At 46.4% G+C, this 15,386-nt stretch overlaps 1 protein-coding gene across 1 annotated transcript in view; it reads right to left on the reverse strand.

Annotated features, from left to right (window-relative positions):
• OPALIN (oligodendrocytic myelin paranodal and inner loop protein) overlaps positions 1 to 10,235 on the reverse strand; it is a 15,747-nt gene extending 5,512 nt beyond the window's left edge. Inside the window, exons 1-5 of the mRNA XM_081104504.1 lie at positions 9,536 to 10,235; positions 6,884 to 6,919; positions 4,080 to 4,115; positions 1,916 to 2,038; positions 435 to 491 (exon numbers count right to left, since the gene is read on the reverse strand). Of these exons, the coding sequence (XP_080960630.1) occupies positions 435 to 491; positions 1,916 to 2,038; positions 4,080 to 4,115; positions 6,884 to 6,919; positions 9,536 to 9,538 (255 nt within the window). The 5' untranslated portion in view covers positions 9,539 to 10,235. The remainder of the gene's footprint in view (positions 1 to 434; positions 492 to 1,915; positions 2,039 to 4,079; positions 4,116 to 6,883; positions 6,920 to 9,535) is intronic.
• Between the last annotated feature and the right edge of the window lie 5,151 nt (positions 10,236 to 15,386).

Raw genomic sequence — 15,386 nt, forward strand, 5'->3', positions numbered from 1 at the left:
TTGAAAAGAAAGAAATCATTAACAATTTACCCTTAGGTATAATGTTTGATGTAATTTTTTAAAAAGATATCTCCATTCCATTTAAGAACATTCCTATTCTATTTTTAGTTTGCTAGTTTCCACACCACAAATGGCTGTTAAAATTTTGTAGTTCCTTTTCCTATTGAGGTGGTCACATGATTTTTCTCTTTTAATTTGTCAGTAAAATACATTATATTACATTGATTTTCTAATATTAACTCAGCCTTGAATTTCTGCCCAGCCAATAGAATTACGGAGAAGCTCCTCTGTGTTTGAGTTTCATTTGGTCGTCTCTTTTCCACAAGTGCTCATAACTGTACTTCTCCTGTGATGCAAAAGGCTTTAAAACCCTTGCTTCACCAGGTTTGTTTACTGTATGATGATATACAGTGATTACAACCAAGAGTTCTTACCTCAGCTATCTTGGGATTGTCATCAATTTCTGAAATTTCATATGGCCTCTCACTTTCCTAAGTTGGAAAGGTGGGAAGGAAGGAAGGAAGGAAGGAAGGAAGGAAGGAAGGAAGGAAGGAAAGAAGGAAGGAAGGATGGAAGGAAGGGAGGGAGGAAAGAAAAGGGAAGGGAAGGGAAGGGAAGGGAAGGGAAGGGAAGGGAAGAAAGAAAGAGTCACACCATTTGCCCATGACCTTGATTGTGGTACTTAAACTTAGGTGCACATTACAATCACCAGAGAACTTTGAAAACAAAATAAGCAAATAGATAATAACTCTCCCCTTCCAAAGCACAAGTAAGAAATTCCATTGTGAGTTACTTCAAAAATAATCCAGGGTTGACAGCGTGGAAAAGTGGGTGGGAGAAAAGATGAAATATAATTTGCCAGGAATTGATAATTAGGTTCATCATATGATTCTCTCTACTTCAGCATATGTTTAACCATATCCATAAATTTTAAAAAGTTATGTTTTTTAAAGACCAGTGCGACAACTCTATTATCCCATGATACTGATTTAACTGGCCTTGGCGACTGGTATTTTGGTAGCCTCCTCGATGATTTTAAAATGCACTGAAGGTTGAGAAACTACCACTTAATTAATACCACCAGCAAGCACAATACTTCAATGGCTGAAGGTTACAGCTTGCCAACACATCTTTACATCCGTGACCTCATTTGGTCCTTGCAAATTTGCCTGCCTCTGAAAATAGGTAGGCTAGTTTTTATGACTCCTCTTAAGTTGAACGAAACAAGGCACAGAAAAGGTTAAGTCACTAGTCCAGGGTCACGGAAGTGAAAAAGGGGCAGGGCCAGGGTTGGCGCCTTGTTTTTCTACCTCCCTGTGAGTGCCGGCCGCGGTGAGAACACCAGGAATGTTCACAGAGGAGGGAACTAGAACCCAGAGTCCACACGACATGGTTGTGGACAACCTGGAACCTCGCTGGATATCGGCGAGGTGGCCTTTGCATTCTGAGCGTGGTGCCCAGAGCACCCTGGCATTCGGAAGGGGCAGGGCCGGTAGATTCCCTTGTGACTGAAGTGTGTTCAGATGTGAAAAGGGGCAAAGACAATAGAGCCGCCTACTCTGGACATACACCTGCCAGTGACACCTCAGCACCTGTTTCTCCTCTATCTTTCCTGAGAGTATCTCCTTTTTAATGAAGTTTGTGCCCTTCTATTTCTTGACTTTAAAAAACACATCCACTCTACAGACATGTTACCATGACAACAAAGTCCGTCTTCACTGCCACTTTTTGCCACCCCAAATACCAACTTTGTGGCCACGGATTTCCTCACGAGAGCGGAGGCTGTATGACAAGCCAGCTCATGAGTCTGAGAAATCGAGATGCAGGAATGTCCATGTCCTGTTTTCCCAAAAGCCAGTTCACTCAGATACTGATTCCCGCCAACACCTCCGGACCCAAGGACGCTGCTGATCACCTCAGTGGGCTCACTGCTGCTGCTTCTTCTTCGGTGAATCAGAGTAAACAGTAAAGCGACCAGCAGGGCTGTGACCACCAGAGACGGGATGCCTGCGGCTAATCCAATGGAAGGCCCACAGTCCTGACACAGAGAGAAAAGCAGAGTCAGATTCTCCAAGAATAAAGGAAAAGTTCAATCAATTAAAAGTAAGAGTCCTGGCTGATGTGGCTCAGTTGGTTGAGCATCATCCCATGTACCAAGAGGTTGCTGGTTCAATTCTCTATCAGGGCACATGCCTGGCTTATGGGCTCAATCCCCAGTAGGGGGCGTGCAGGAGGCAGCTTATCAATGCTTCTCTCTCTCTCAAATCAATAAAAACATATTTTAAAATACTAATAATAAGTAAAAAGCCTTCAGGGACCCTAAGTGTTATACAAAATCAGACAGATAATGAAATATTGTAAAAAATGTTTGCAATGTTCAGTACATGGCAAATGGCTCATTTTCATAGGATTTAATTTACATAGTTTAAGTCAATTAGAAAAAGGTGATAATCCAGTAGAAAAGTGACAAAGAATATGAACAGGGCATTCTTAGAAACAGAAATACAAATGTTTCATCAACTGAGATATGGTTCAAAGCAACAATTAGGTACCATTTTTATCTATCGGTTTGGCAAAAAGTGAAAGGTTTTATTATATCCCACACCATTTTGATGTGAATTTTTAAAATTTTGTTTACACTAAATGCATTAACCAATTAATGTTCAAATTCCCACTTTGTTTTGATCTGAGTGGAAATAGCCACATAAATTTTCAGATTCACAGATTTTCTGGAATTATCAAAGATAATCTTCAGCCCTAGCTGGTTTGGCTCAGTGGATAGAGCATCAGTCTGCAGACTAAAGGGTCCCAGATTCGATTCTGGTCAAGAACACATGCCTGGGATTTGGGCTCGATCCCTAGTAGGGGATGTGCAGAAGGCAATTGATCAATGATTCTCTCTCATCATGGATGTTTCTATCTCCCTCACCCTTCCTCTCTAAAAATCAATAAAAAAATATTTTTAAAAGATAATCTGCAGCCCTGACTGGTTTGACTCAGTGGATAGAGCGTCGGCCTGTGGACTGAAAGGTCCCAGGTTCGATTCCAGTCAAGGGCATGTACCTTGGTTGTGGGCACATCCCCAGTGGGAGGTGTGCAGGAGGCAGCTGATTGATGTTTCTCTCTCATTGATGTTTCTGGCTCTCTGTCTCTCTCCCTTCCTCTCTGTAAAAAATAAATAAAATATATTTTTTAAAAAAGATGATCTGCAGAATCTGTGTAAACGTGTGATTCTCACATATAACATAAATTCAGAAAAGTATATCAATCATAAATATATAGATTGATGACTTTTCACCAGCACCCAGATGAAGAAACAGAACACTGCCAGCACCCAGAAGCCTCCCCTAGTAAGACTATCCTGAAATCTATCGCCATAGATTTGGCTGTTTTTCAGCACCATATAGATGCATATAGACCAGTGATGGCGAACCTAGACACACGTGTCAGAGGTGACATGTGAACTCATATTTTTGGTTGATTTTTCTTTGTTAAATGGCATTTAAATATATAAAATAAATATCAAAATATAAGTCTTTGTTTTACTATGGTTGCAAATATCAAAAAATTTCGATATGTGACATGCCACCAGAGTTAAGTTAGGGTTTTTCAAAATGCTGACACGCCGAGCTCAAAAGGTTCGCCATCACTGATATAGACAGTATGTACAATAAGTCCTCGCTTAACATCCATAGGTTCCTGGTGAAAAAACAATAAATGACACCAGTTTTACCATGGACTGATTAATAGAAACAAGAGTTCCGTTCCTACGGCATCTCGCCAATGCTATAATGAGACAGTGTTGAACAAAGCATTCTTCCAGAGCCTGCCTACTCTTTTGTGTCTAGCTTCTTTTGCTCAACACATTGTGAAATCCATCTGTGATTTGCATTCTCTCCCTCACTTCTGAGCTGAGTTGGTCATAAGAATAATAGTTGAGCCGGAGTCCGTGCTTGGTAACAGCTCACATATCAAATTCATCGACCCCTCCAAAGAAATGCACACGCTGGTTATGGCATCATTACCCCCGTTTTAAAAATGACCAAACCAAGGCTCCCAAATTTAAGTGGCATACTTACCACTTCTTTCCCTCCTGTAACAACTGGAGAGGAAGTCTGTGTGGAAAAAGAACATCTATCTTAAGAAAACAAATGACTATTCTCTGTGGAATGAATATTATACAAAACAGTCTGTCTGTCAAATGTGAAGCTATCGTGCCTAAAATTCACCCCTTTGCTAAACGTTCTATTAAAACAATAGAAACAATGATTGCCAAACAGAACCTTACTTGACTGCTTTCCAGGTAGAAATGAGATTCTTCTACAAGGAGACAGGATTCAGAAGCTTGGGAGAAGTCTCTGTTATGTACCCCCAGGAATTTGCCATGACACCCTTTACAACTCAGAAGGGCTTTCTCCGGTCCCTAGTCCCCACCTCCTTCCCAGCACGCTTTGGGTTTCCTGTCCCCACTGCCAGAGGGAAAAGGTAAAGACTGGTGGAAGCTGGTGAAGGACACCTTATTGTTTTCAAACATGCAGTGAAGCAAGTGGCTGTGGGGGATCTGAAACTGTGACCTGTCCATGTTTCTGGGGTAATGCCACACTTGATCAATACTTTGCATGTTTCCGATTCACATCTTCACTGAAGGAGAGACACTGGATCTCCCCTTTTTATGAGCTATTTCAGGTGATAGTCTTACCTGGATCAATAACTCTAGGGAACCAGATCTACATGAGCAACCAGCCGCTGTCAACTGTGCTGCCTGGTCCAGTGTGGGGTTAAGAGTCAGGTCCTGGGCTCTCTACCTGGAGGGGAATGTCTCCACTCACAGGCTAAGGGGTCAGATTTCTTTATCTTTAAAATAGGATGTTAGTACCTACCTCCAGGGGTGTAATGAGCACCAGGAGAATAAGCCTTTGTCATTCTTTGAAACGCAGCAAAGCCCTAGTCAGACCTGTTATTTACTTAATATTCTCATCAACCTCATTAATATCTTGTTGTCTCTGGGATTGAGGCTTTCACAATTTTTGTCTCTATTTCACACAAAAAATGAACTAGATCTCAGAGACGATATGGGATTTTGTCTAAGGTTCCACAGATCCTCGAAAATCTAACCTGAACTTGGGTGATTGAATTCCATGCCTAGGGCTCTTGCCCGAAGACTTCCTACCAAAGGAGCAATGTGATAAAGGAGGCGTTGACATTTGTACTTAAATGGTTGCAGTGTTACCTGAACACAATCTCACCCCTCCCCCATCTTACCTTAATACTGCATTTGCCTAAAGTGTTTTATTTCTCTGGGTTGTGGTAAGAGTTGAATATAACTTCAGTAAGATGTCCTATTTTCAGGTTACAGAAATTCACTTCGGCTGGCTTAGACTCCCCAAAGGATTTATGGGTGCTTCGTGGAGCCCCAAAGCAGTGGGAGTCTGGCTCCTCCAGGGACCGGAGCTGGGGTCTGGAAGTTTGTCGGGACCAAAGCCATTCCTCCTGGGACCTTTCCATCTCTCCCGGACACGTAGCCTTTCACATGGGCTCTTCTTTATCTCCTTCCTTCTTCTCACTGAAGATAAGTTTTTCTGCATGGTCTGGCCCTGAGCCAAGCTCTTAACTGCTGTGTTACACTGCCTTCCCTGACCCAATGCTGCACCCCAACTCCGGTTTTGCACTTGACAGTTCAGTATGGCCCAACAGGGACCACTTGCCTCTGTGGCCGTGTTCCCAACTCCCTGCAGAGGCTCTGATGAGCCAGGAATCCACCTCTGCCCCTTCCCAGGGCACTGGCACTCAGCTGCACCAAAGGGAGGGGTCATGTGCTAAAGACTTAACGGCGAGGGTGGGTGACCGACCGTCCGGTTTTCCAGGAAGGTTGCCTAGGTTGCAGCACAGTTGGCGTTAAAAGCAGATGGTCCCAGGCAGATCAGGATGGTGGGCCACCCTACACAGGTCCAAAGGGAGAGGGGACAGTTCCCAGAGAAATGGCTGTTAACCAAGAAGGCACTCCAGAAAGTGACGACCAGCCTCACAAGGACCTCTCCTTGCCCACTCACCTCTCTGCTTTCCCCGGCATTTCCCGCATTTCAGGTAAGACTATCACCTGAAATAGCTCATGAAAAGGGGAGATCCAGTGTCTTGCTCCTCTGAGTTGCCTTCACAGGGTAACTTCACAGGGTGGCCATGCCAGGATAAGACAAAACCTGGGGTCGCTACAGACCTGCTGAGCCTAAGCAGCTCGGGGGGGGGGGGGGGTGAGGGGGGGGGGGAGTTCCAGCCGGGACCATCTTAACAGGCTTTGACAGCTCAGGAGAGGGAGGGGCATTTGTCTGCCGACAACAGGCAGAGGCTGAAGCAGGGAGCCCAGCAAGTCAGGGAGGCTCAGAAGGCAGGGTGCCACCAGGAGGGTGCGGCAGGTGCCAAGGGAGTCTGGGCAGATGCCCAGGGCAGCCAGCAGGGGCCCCCGGAGGCCGGCAGTGAGTGACAAGGCCCTACCTTCTGGCTGCTCTCCAGGACCGGGCCCTCGTGTTACAGGAGACTTGAACCCTGGCTCAGGTGTCCGCTCCTGAGGTAGATCCAGTTTATTCTCTTCGAATAACCACACGACTTAACCGGAAACATTTGGCACAGTGAAACCCACTAGAAAACCGGGCCAGGAAAACGCCTAGCTCCACCACAGCAGCACTACTGGCCAGAAAACAACCCTGGATGTTTTTTCTTTTCAAACGGTGTATTTACAATGTTCAGCCTTGAAAAAATGTCAGCAGCCCCCAGCTCCTGATCGGGCCTTGAAGAGCCAAGTGCCTGCAGGTGAGGTGTACGCGCTGGTGCTCTGGAGGCCTGGGGAGGGTCTGCGGTGGCGCCTGGTGCATGCGGCTGCTGGACTTACCGTGTTGGCCGGCAGCGTGAAGTTCAGCGAAAAACTCTGCAAAAGAGAAGGAAACACTAACGCTCTCACGAATGGCCAGACAGGCCCCCGACCTCTCCACCAGTCACTGACCCTGCGATTCTAAGAGCACATACTCGTCTGATAGTGTCAGTCGGCTCGTGTCCTCTCCCAATCTCAGCCCACAAAGAAGGCAGGGGAGCAGGGGAGCCTGAGCATCAAGTCAGCCCTCAGCCAGGGCCAGACCAAGGGGCCAGCCTGCAGGACTATTGCCTGGGGGACCCCAACCCAGGAGGCCAGTAAAAACATTACTAGAAATTCAGCGAAGTGATGAAAATGGTCCTCCTCACCCCAGAATTGTTTTTAGGGAGGGACTGTGAGCATCTTAACAGGCTTAGAAACACTTGGCACTTGCTGCTTGGGTTAGGAAGTAAGACCTCCCGGGGCCGGCTCCGACCAGAACACCTGCTCCCCAGGTCAGAGCCTGAGAAGGACAAGGCTCCGTGTTTGATGAGTCCAGGGCTGGGGCTGAGCGAGTCAGGACCACAGAGGAGAAGCTAACCCTTCTCTCCCCTCCCCTCACTCAGCACCCAGCTGCCCCCTCCCCCTAATATGGAGTCAATGGTTTTGTTTTTTAAATATATGTTTATTAATTTTAGAGAGGGAGAGAGAGATAGAAACATCAATGATGAGAGAGAATCATTGATCGGCTGCCTCCTGTATGCCCCCATTGGGGATTAAGCCCACAACTCGGGCATGTGCCCTGACCAGGAATCGAACTGTGACCTTCTGGTTCATAGGTTAATGCTCAACCACTGAGCCACACCGGCTTGGCTGGAGTCAATGCTTAAAGTTCATGGGCTCAATGGGGCACCAAATTGTTCATCTGCCCAGGTGCCCAGTTATCTGGGTCAGGCCCTGCCAAGGGCTCCACTGGCCCTTCCTCCTCTCATCTTCATCTTCTGTCACCATCGTTTGGCTCATCAATGCCAGTCTTTCCAGGTTACTCTTTACCGAGACCAAGATAGACATTATTCTAGGACATTAGAGCAAGAAGGTCATCTGGGCCACCACAGGTCAGAATCTTCTTCCTCAAGGGACCTAACCAGCCAAGCCCACGGATGCTGCAAGGACACTTGCTGGTCACTGCTCGGAACACAGCTGCCCAGAGCCTTATCTCATCAGTGAGTACTGGGTACTGACGTCAGCAGACCCAAGACAAAGCTTGCTTTGGGTGGACAGCAGACGGGAGGAGCAGCAACAAATGAGCCATTGCATGTGCTGTTTATCAATATTTGGATGACGAAGGTTTTGGCCAATTTCAGAAAGACGTCTATGTTTTGTAGAAACACACTACAGTGCTCTCATGGAGAGAAAAACATCACGTAAAGTTGGGTGGAGAAGAATCTGACGCAGTGTTCTTTAAAGAGGCAGCTGGGTGGGGTGAGGCAACCCTCCTCTGGATCCGAGTCCAGACTCAGCCACTTAGAAGCTGTGTGGCCTTGGAAAAGCGATTCAGACTCTCTGGTCTGCATTTCCTCACACAGATCCCCCAGGCTCAGGTTTTCCATCCTCAAAATGGGGACACGATCAACGTGCCCTGCCACCTTACAGGATAAGTCCACGGGAAATGACACTGGGGGCGGCTCCACCCAAACTGTAAAGCACGTAGGTGTGTGAGGGTCCACGAGGTGCCATACTCTTCATGGCCTGGCATAGAGCAAGGCACAGGGCAAGCACTTGGGAAGTTCTTGTTGGATGGAATTGCATACCTACATCAGCAATATTCAAAGTACTCAAATTTGGTCTAATACCCTTGTTGCTAAAACACGCTTATTGTAAGTCTAAGCACATTATGATGTCTACATGATGGTTCTGAAGGCTCTTTAGGATCTCAGCGGCCGAGTGGCACTTGTTCTGGTAAGTTTGCTGTTGGTGAGGGAAAGTAGAGAGAGTGGATAATTACTCCCTGTTATTGAGGGTGTGCTGAGTGTCAGATGCTGCGCTCACCACCTCCCCTTGAAGGGCCTGCTCTCATCCCTACACCACGGGTGAGAACTGAGACCAAAATAGGTTCCTGAGTGTCACCAGCTGGTCAGTGGTAGGGGCTGGGTTGGATTGTAGATCCTCCTAACTCCAAAGCCCAAATTCCACTCCTTTCAATTATCTCTTTAATAGAGAATCACAGAAGCCTCTTCTGTTTTCCCTTTTAACTTAGTAAACCTCATCTGAGTCACAACCAAATACGTATCACAAGTCAATAAAAAAGGTGGAAAGTTTCTGATGCAACGTAGGAATATCTATATTGCTGACTGAACAATAAAGGATAAAGGCATTGATCAGACCCATTGCTTCACCTGGGAAGTGAATTTAGCTGAAACATCTACTTTGTACCCTTGCCGTAGGTGAGGTGTCATAAACAGAACCTTAATATTTAAATAAAAGATGAATCCGGCAAATATTTGAGGAGAACTTTACAAAAATAATTAGTATTTTGCACATAGAAGAGTAATTTCAAACCAAGCCCCTTGACTTCATTGTACCACAGAAACAATTCTATTAGAATTAGAGAGGTGAGTTTTAAAGGCCTGGGAATTGTTTGTATTCAGAGAGAATGAAGGTTAGGCTGAGAGAAAGACGCTAGCTGTCACTTACCATTCTGACAGCCTCCCAAGAACCTTCTCCAAACACTGTCCTCCGCAGGCTCCTTTCTCTCTAGAGTTCTTGGCTTGTGTCTTGCATTTGCAGGGACATCCAACTGGGAGAGCAAGGGTGACAGGGCTAGAGGTGGCTCCAAGAGAGCGCTGGCCAAGCCATTTATGGTCAGGGGAGTAGCCGAGTCCTCGGCCCATCCCTCGAGGAAGGTGGTCTCCTGCTCCAGAGCCACTGCATGTCCAGGCTCCACAGAGAGGCCAGGTGATCTTTGTCAACATCAATTATCTCGGACTCCCGTTCCACCCTCTTTGCCTGTATTTCTTGTCCTTCTTACTTTTCAGACCCCTTCCTCCGTTACACTTCCCACTCAGCAAAGAACCCACAGCTGGCCCGAGAGCTCAGAGGCCCCTGCAGCTGGAAACTCTTTAGAAACAATGGGTCCCACAAGCCGAGGCGGTCCCAGCTGCTAGCCATCGGCATCCCAGCGAGGATGGAGTCAGCACAGCACCAGCATCACTGTGGAGGATGCCTGGGAGATGGGGGCTGGGACCTGCTCTGTATGTGAGGCAGGACTGTGGCTGCCCCAGCGAACACACACCTGCCTGGTGGACGTTAGCCTCACCCGTCTGTTCACACATTGAGTGGGGGCGCTCCTAGAGCTGGAGGGGGCTGTTGACACAGGCTGCTTTTTATTTCTTCTGAGTTCTCTGTTAGGAGTTTGCTTCTTTAAAATAGTGAAGGGGTTAGAGTGCCATGCCAACCAAACAGCGGAATTAACACCAATAAATTTGACCATTTAAATAAGTGCATTTCTTAATTTATTTAACAAATTTTTTTTGCACCTTCTACCTGTTGAGTATTATCTGGGCACTGCTCTCAGAACTGGTGAAAACGACAACGTAGGCCCCAGCTCGTGGGGAATGTACATTCCAGCGAGGGCAGGGATCACTGCGGAGGAGCAGCTGGGGTGGACGGGAACAGCGAGCCGGGTGGCCCAGAGGCCGCTGAGATGACATTTAAGTTGCATGTGAAAGAGAAGAGGGTCCCAGGCAGAGGGGACAGCAAAGGCAAAACCCTGGGGCTGAAGCGTCTGGCACCCTCACACACACGACAGTGTCCAGCGTACCTGGAGCAACAGAGACCAGGGAGTGACCCCAGAAGGAGTTAAAGACGGAGTTAGGGACCTATGGTGTGAGCCGGCAGGGCAGGTAAGATTTATACTGTAGAGCAGCCGTGAGCAAACTACGGCCCGCGGGCCGGATCCGGCCCGTTTGAAATGAATAAAACTAAAAAAAAAAAAAGACCGTACCCTTTTATGTAATGATGTTTACTTTGAATTTATATTAGTTCACACGAACACTCCATCCATGCTTTTGTTCCGGCCCTCCGGTCCAGTTTAAGAACCCATTGTGGCCCTCGAGTCAGAAAGTTTGCCCACCCCTGCTGTAGAGCAATGGGAAGCCTGACTCCAGTGGGACGGGAGCCTGAGCTAATTGATGTTAACAAAGATCATCTGGCCTCTCTGTGGAGCCTGATTACAGGGGACAAGAGTGTTAATGCAGACACTGGTTTGCAGAGTCCAATGAAGGGCCAGGGAACTGGGTTCGGGGAAGACAGGGTAGGCTGCTCCCGAGGCTTCAGCAGCAGGAACTCCTGGACAGTCCTCTCATGGAATATCCTCCCACGAAAAACAAGCTCTAAAATACCTCAGCTCCTTTTCCTCTTGATGGAGACTCTAATTCCAGGAAGAGGATCTTATGGTCTGGCTTGAGTCATGTGACCTAAGAGGACCTGCCACCTGGCTGACAATCTGCCCAGTGGGGTCCCTCCAAGACGAGAAGAAGTGGTTCTGCAAAAGGAACTTGGCATCATCACCCAAAGAAGGGGGCCTGGGTGAAGGGGGCGCTTCTCCTCTGGAAGCATTAGTCCTGAGAATTATTTCCTGAGAAATTGCAGAAAGAATGCGCTTAGTGGCTGAGAGGTTAGGACTGCCAACTCTGAGATTCTCTGCTCGTTTATACGTTGCCACCATTTAAATTTGTGTAAGCCCAATCACACTGATGGCTTGCCAGGCAACAACTGGTCGTTTTAAAAAGTCGGTCCATTCTACCTGATAGATGGCCTTATTCTAATTGTTAAAAATCTTTGTTGAAAATGTCAGTAAGGAAATAGTGATGAAGTACAGTGTTAAAACAAATAGCAGGGTTCTGGTCATTTCCCTATCGATGAGTGTCACAGGTGAGAGTCATCGATGGGGTCCATCAGATCTTTCTGGTTCCCCTCGCTTTTCACCTGAAGTTAAGAGCAGCCGCATGACATGTGAGGCGAAGTGAGATGTCCCACATAGGCATGTAAGAGCCAGTGTGTGACTTTCATACTCTCTTTCCCTCTGACAGAGGAATCAGCAATGCTCCAGGCAGCAACTCAACTAGTCCATCAGCCCAGCCCAGCCCAGACCTGATTGATGATGACATGGAAGAGCTACCAGATACCAGAAATGAACATGTAGCATGAACAAGAAATAAGCATTTCTTATGTAAAGCTCCTGACATTTGGGGGTTGTTTTATTGCAGCATAAGCTACCTTACACTGACTGATACATCAAGTAGTCCTACCCTTGCGCCATTTTGGCTCATCCTTTAGGTACTGGTGACTACAGAAAGCAGTAAAATCATAAAACCTTGAAACTACATATAGCACAAAACAGTGGCATGTGTTAAATAGTCTGGCATTAATTCTGAGTGTTTTAAAAGATATGGTCCTCTATTATCCTTCCCCGATATGACCCAAGAAGACCTAAAAATCTCTTCATCTGGTCAACCTAAAAAGACTGTCCTCGATCAGATAGTCTCTATCCTTGAGTTATAAATGACCCCGTGTCAGTCAGGGTCCCCACAGGAAATTAGTGACATACTCAATTTGAAGTATTTGAGGGGGGCGTATTAAAAGGACTACCTATAAAGGTCCCTGTAGGGGACAGATCATGCAGTACCCCAGGTGAGGCCAGCCGAGTGCCATTAGCACCCCTAGACCCGGAGAAGCGAGTGGAAGGAGTGGCTGCCAGAAGCCAGAGAGAGAAGGCCACCTTGTAGGAGCCAGGAGCTTCAGTTTTAGATGCCAGGTGTGGCCCTCAGGCACAAAACCATGTAGAGACGAGTAGAGAGAGTGAGTTGCTGAGGGACAAACGGAAGATGTCCACCACATCTACACCCTTGGGGAGCGACCATCTCCACAATCACTGTGTTGTCCGATTTCCAGGAAAGAGGACAACTTTGAGGCCACCTTTAGCTTTGCTCATGACTGTCTGGGTCCCATAGAGAGCTCTGTTCTGGGGCTGGGCGCTGGGTACTCACCAGAGAGCAGAAGGCTATAGAGAAGGACCCCCTTTTTCTATGCTCCCCAAATTCTTGTGGTATTGGGGAAAACCATCACCATGAGGGCCAGCCCTGTCTGAACTGGTAATATGCACCCAGGACACAGCCATCCATCCACATTCTTTAATAAAACAATTATTTCTAGGCCATATGTTTGCTCCCCTCCACTTTCTCTTTGAAACTGACAACACTTCATGAAATGGAAAATTACACAAAATAAAAAATACAATATATTTATAGATAACACTCTAAACAGTTTTTCGTTTCTTTCTTTCTTTTTTTTTTTTTTTAAAGAAACCTTTTAGGCATTTGGGATTATTTTTCAGAAGTTCAGTCTACAAAGGAAACTTGGAAGACAGCTGCTGGAGCCATGGAAAGATCTGTTCACAAACTGAACAGTAGCAATACCACGAATCACTTGAGACTTATCAAAGGGACCAGATCAATGGCAAATCCCAGTGCAAACTTGCCGGTTAACAAGATTTTACAGATGATTTATCATGAGTAATAGGAAACGTCCCTTTAGAAGAAATGAAGTTAAAGTGAACCAACGCACAGCCTCGCTTTCTCTGTTTGGAGAAGTTCCAGACCCTTACCCTGCCCTGGGATCCAGGTTCTAGCTTCTGCTAGGCCAGATGACACTAGAATCAGACCAAGCTGAAGACCCAGACCCTAAATATTCATCAGGTTGTCAAGCTAATTCTCTGAACTGAAGCCAGGCCTGGCCTCTGTGGCAGCCCGGAGGCTCAGCATGGATTAAAGGACGAAGCTGGCTAGAGCAACGTCCCTCGGCTCCCTCCTGTCCATCCGGGGATGTCTGTGGGAAGGTCACTGAGCACCTGGAAGCACCAAGGCAGGGGCCTGGGCCTTCCTGCTGAACGGGCTTTTCTCCATGAAGCCAGCGTGCGGACACTTGCAGAACCCACCTCGTGTGTCAATCCCAGGAGTGTGGGCTTCCAGGGGAGCGATCTGGCCAGTCCCCGCTGAATCAGAGCTTGTCTTTTCTGGGAATATGTCACTCCCAGAAGGCCCAACAAAGCTTCTCACAAGCGTCCCATTGTTTCAAATTGGCCACAGGTTGATCATTGTTAAAGTTGTGTTTTTGAAAATATTCATACGACAGAGATAAAAATGGGTCATATTGTTTCTCATGGGGGGGGGGGGGGGTTGGGGGGGGGGGAGTGGCGCATATACTAAGGCAGAGCTGCCTGATTCTGACTCCCTCCCACTTCTCCAGGGAATTCATTACTCTTATTTAGACTTCTACAGATTGAAACTACAGAATTTTCATGTCCTTGGAGAAAGACTCTTAACAGCCACTTAGATATCCTGATTTCAGCTTTAACTTGGACAGATAAGCTGAGACAAAATAAAACCCAGAAGATACAAAAATCAGAGAAATGGAATCCACCCTCACAGGCAAATGAGACCTGAACCACAAGACAAGTTGCTCCATTTGCTGCATCAAAGATCCGCTGGGCAGGGTCTGCGATATATCACGATATGAGAATGTAGGCTGAGCGAGGGCTTGGTAAAGGGAAACAACGCATAGATGCGGGGCCGGCCAGGAGGGCCTGCTCAGTAAAGCTATGGTCCCAGGTTGGCATTTGTCTCACTGCAGGGATTAAGGCTCTGACAGCTGATCCTTTATAGACACACATATACACAGACATATATTATTATTCATAATAATACTTTGATTTTTTTTCTGTTTTAAGGAAAAATATTTCCATGCGTTTTCCCACCTTTCTTTGTATTATTCTTTCTTTTTCTTTTCTTTCTTTCTTTCTTTTTTTTTACTCCCAGCAATCATTTTAATTAGACATAGTCCTCTGGGGGCATACTTTGATCTTTAAAAAATATAACCTTTAACCTTTTGCAACAACTTTGTTTAAAATAATGTTGTTTCCCCCCCAAAGGAATTGTGTGCTTGGGAGCTATCTACGCTCTTACTGAAAACACTGGTGCTCCGTCCGGTGTTCAGTACCAACCAGACAGGACGTACAGCTATGTAAACATTATTTAAAATTATTCCAACATAAATACTCTTTTAAAGCCACATACCACAGCTTTTAGCTCATAATGCCCATAGACGCCTTAATGAAATGCCATTCAAAACGACCTCACTGTTTAAAGTTTACCTGGAGGTTCTAAAATTGTGTAAACAACATCCTCTACACTTCTCTAGAACAAGTGCCAAGTGTGGTGAATGCCGATTGCAAGTTGGCGATTGGAGGAGACCAACCAGTCTGAGCCAAATCACCAATGCACTCTTTCACCTGATCAGTTACAGGAAGTTAGTCACAGGTTGACTTGTTCCACAAGGTGTTGATTCTTACATAACATATAATTAACCAGTTTTCAACAGTGTTCACCCATGAGGGGCCTGAACCGGTCCCTCGTAAGATGTCTTTGCACATCTTTGCAAATGCAGTTTGCATTGGTTGTCAAGGAGCCAAGGTCCACCACAGACGGCG

Source organism: Myotis nattereri (genome assembly GCF_964212035.1).
Source record: "Myotis nattereri genome assembly, chromosome: 13".
Lineage (NCBI taxonomy): Eukaryota > Metazoa > Chordata > Mammalia > Chiroptera > Vespertilionidae > Myotis > Myotis nattereri.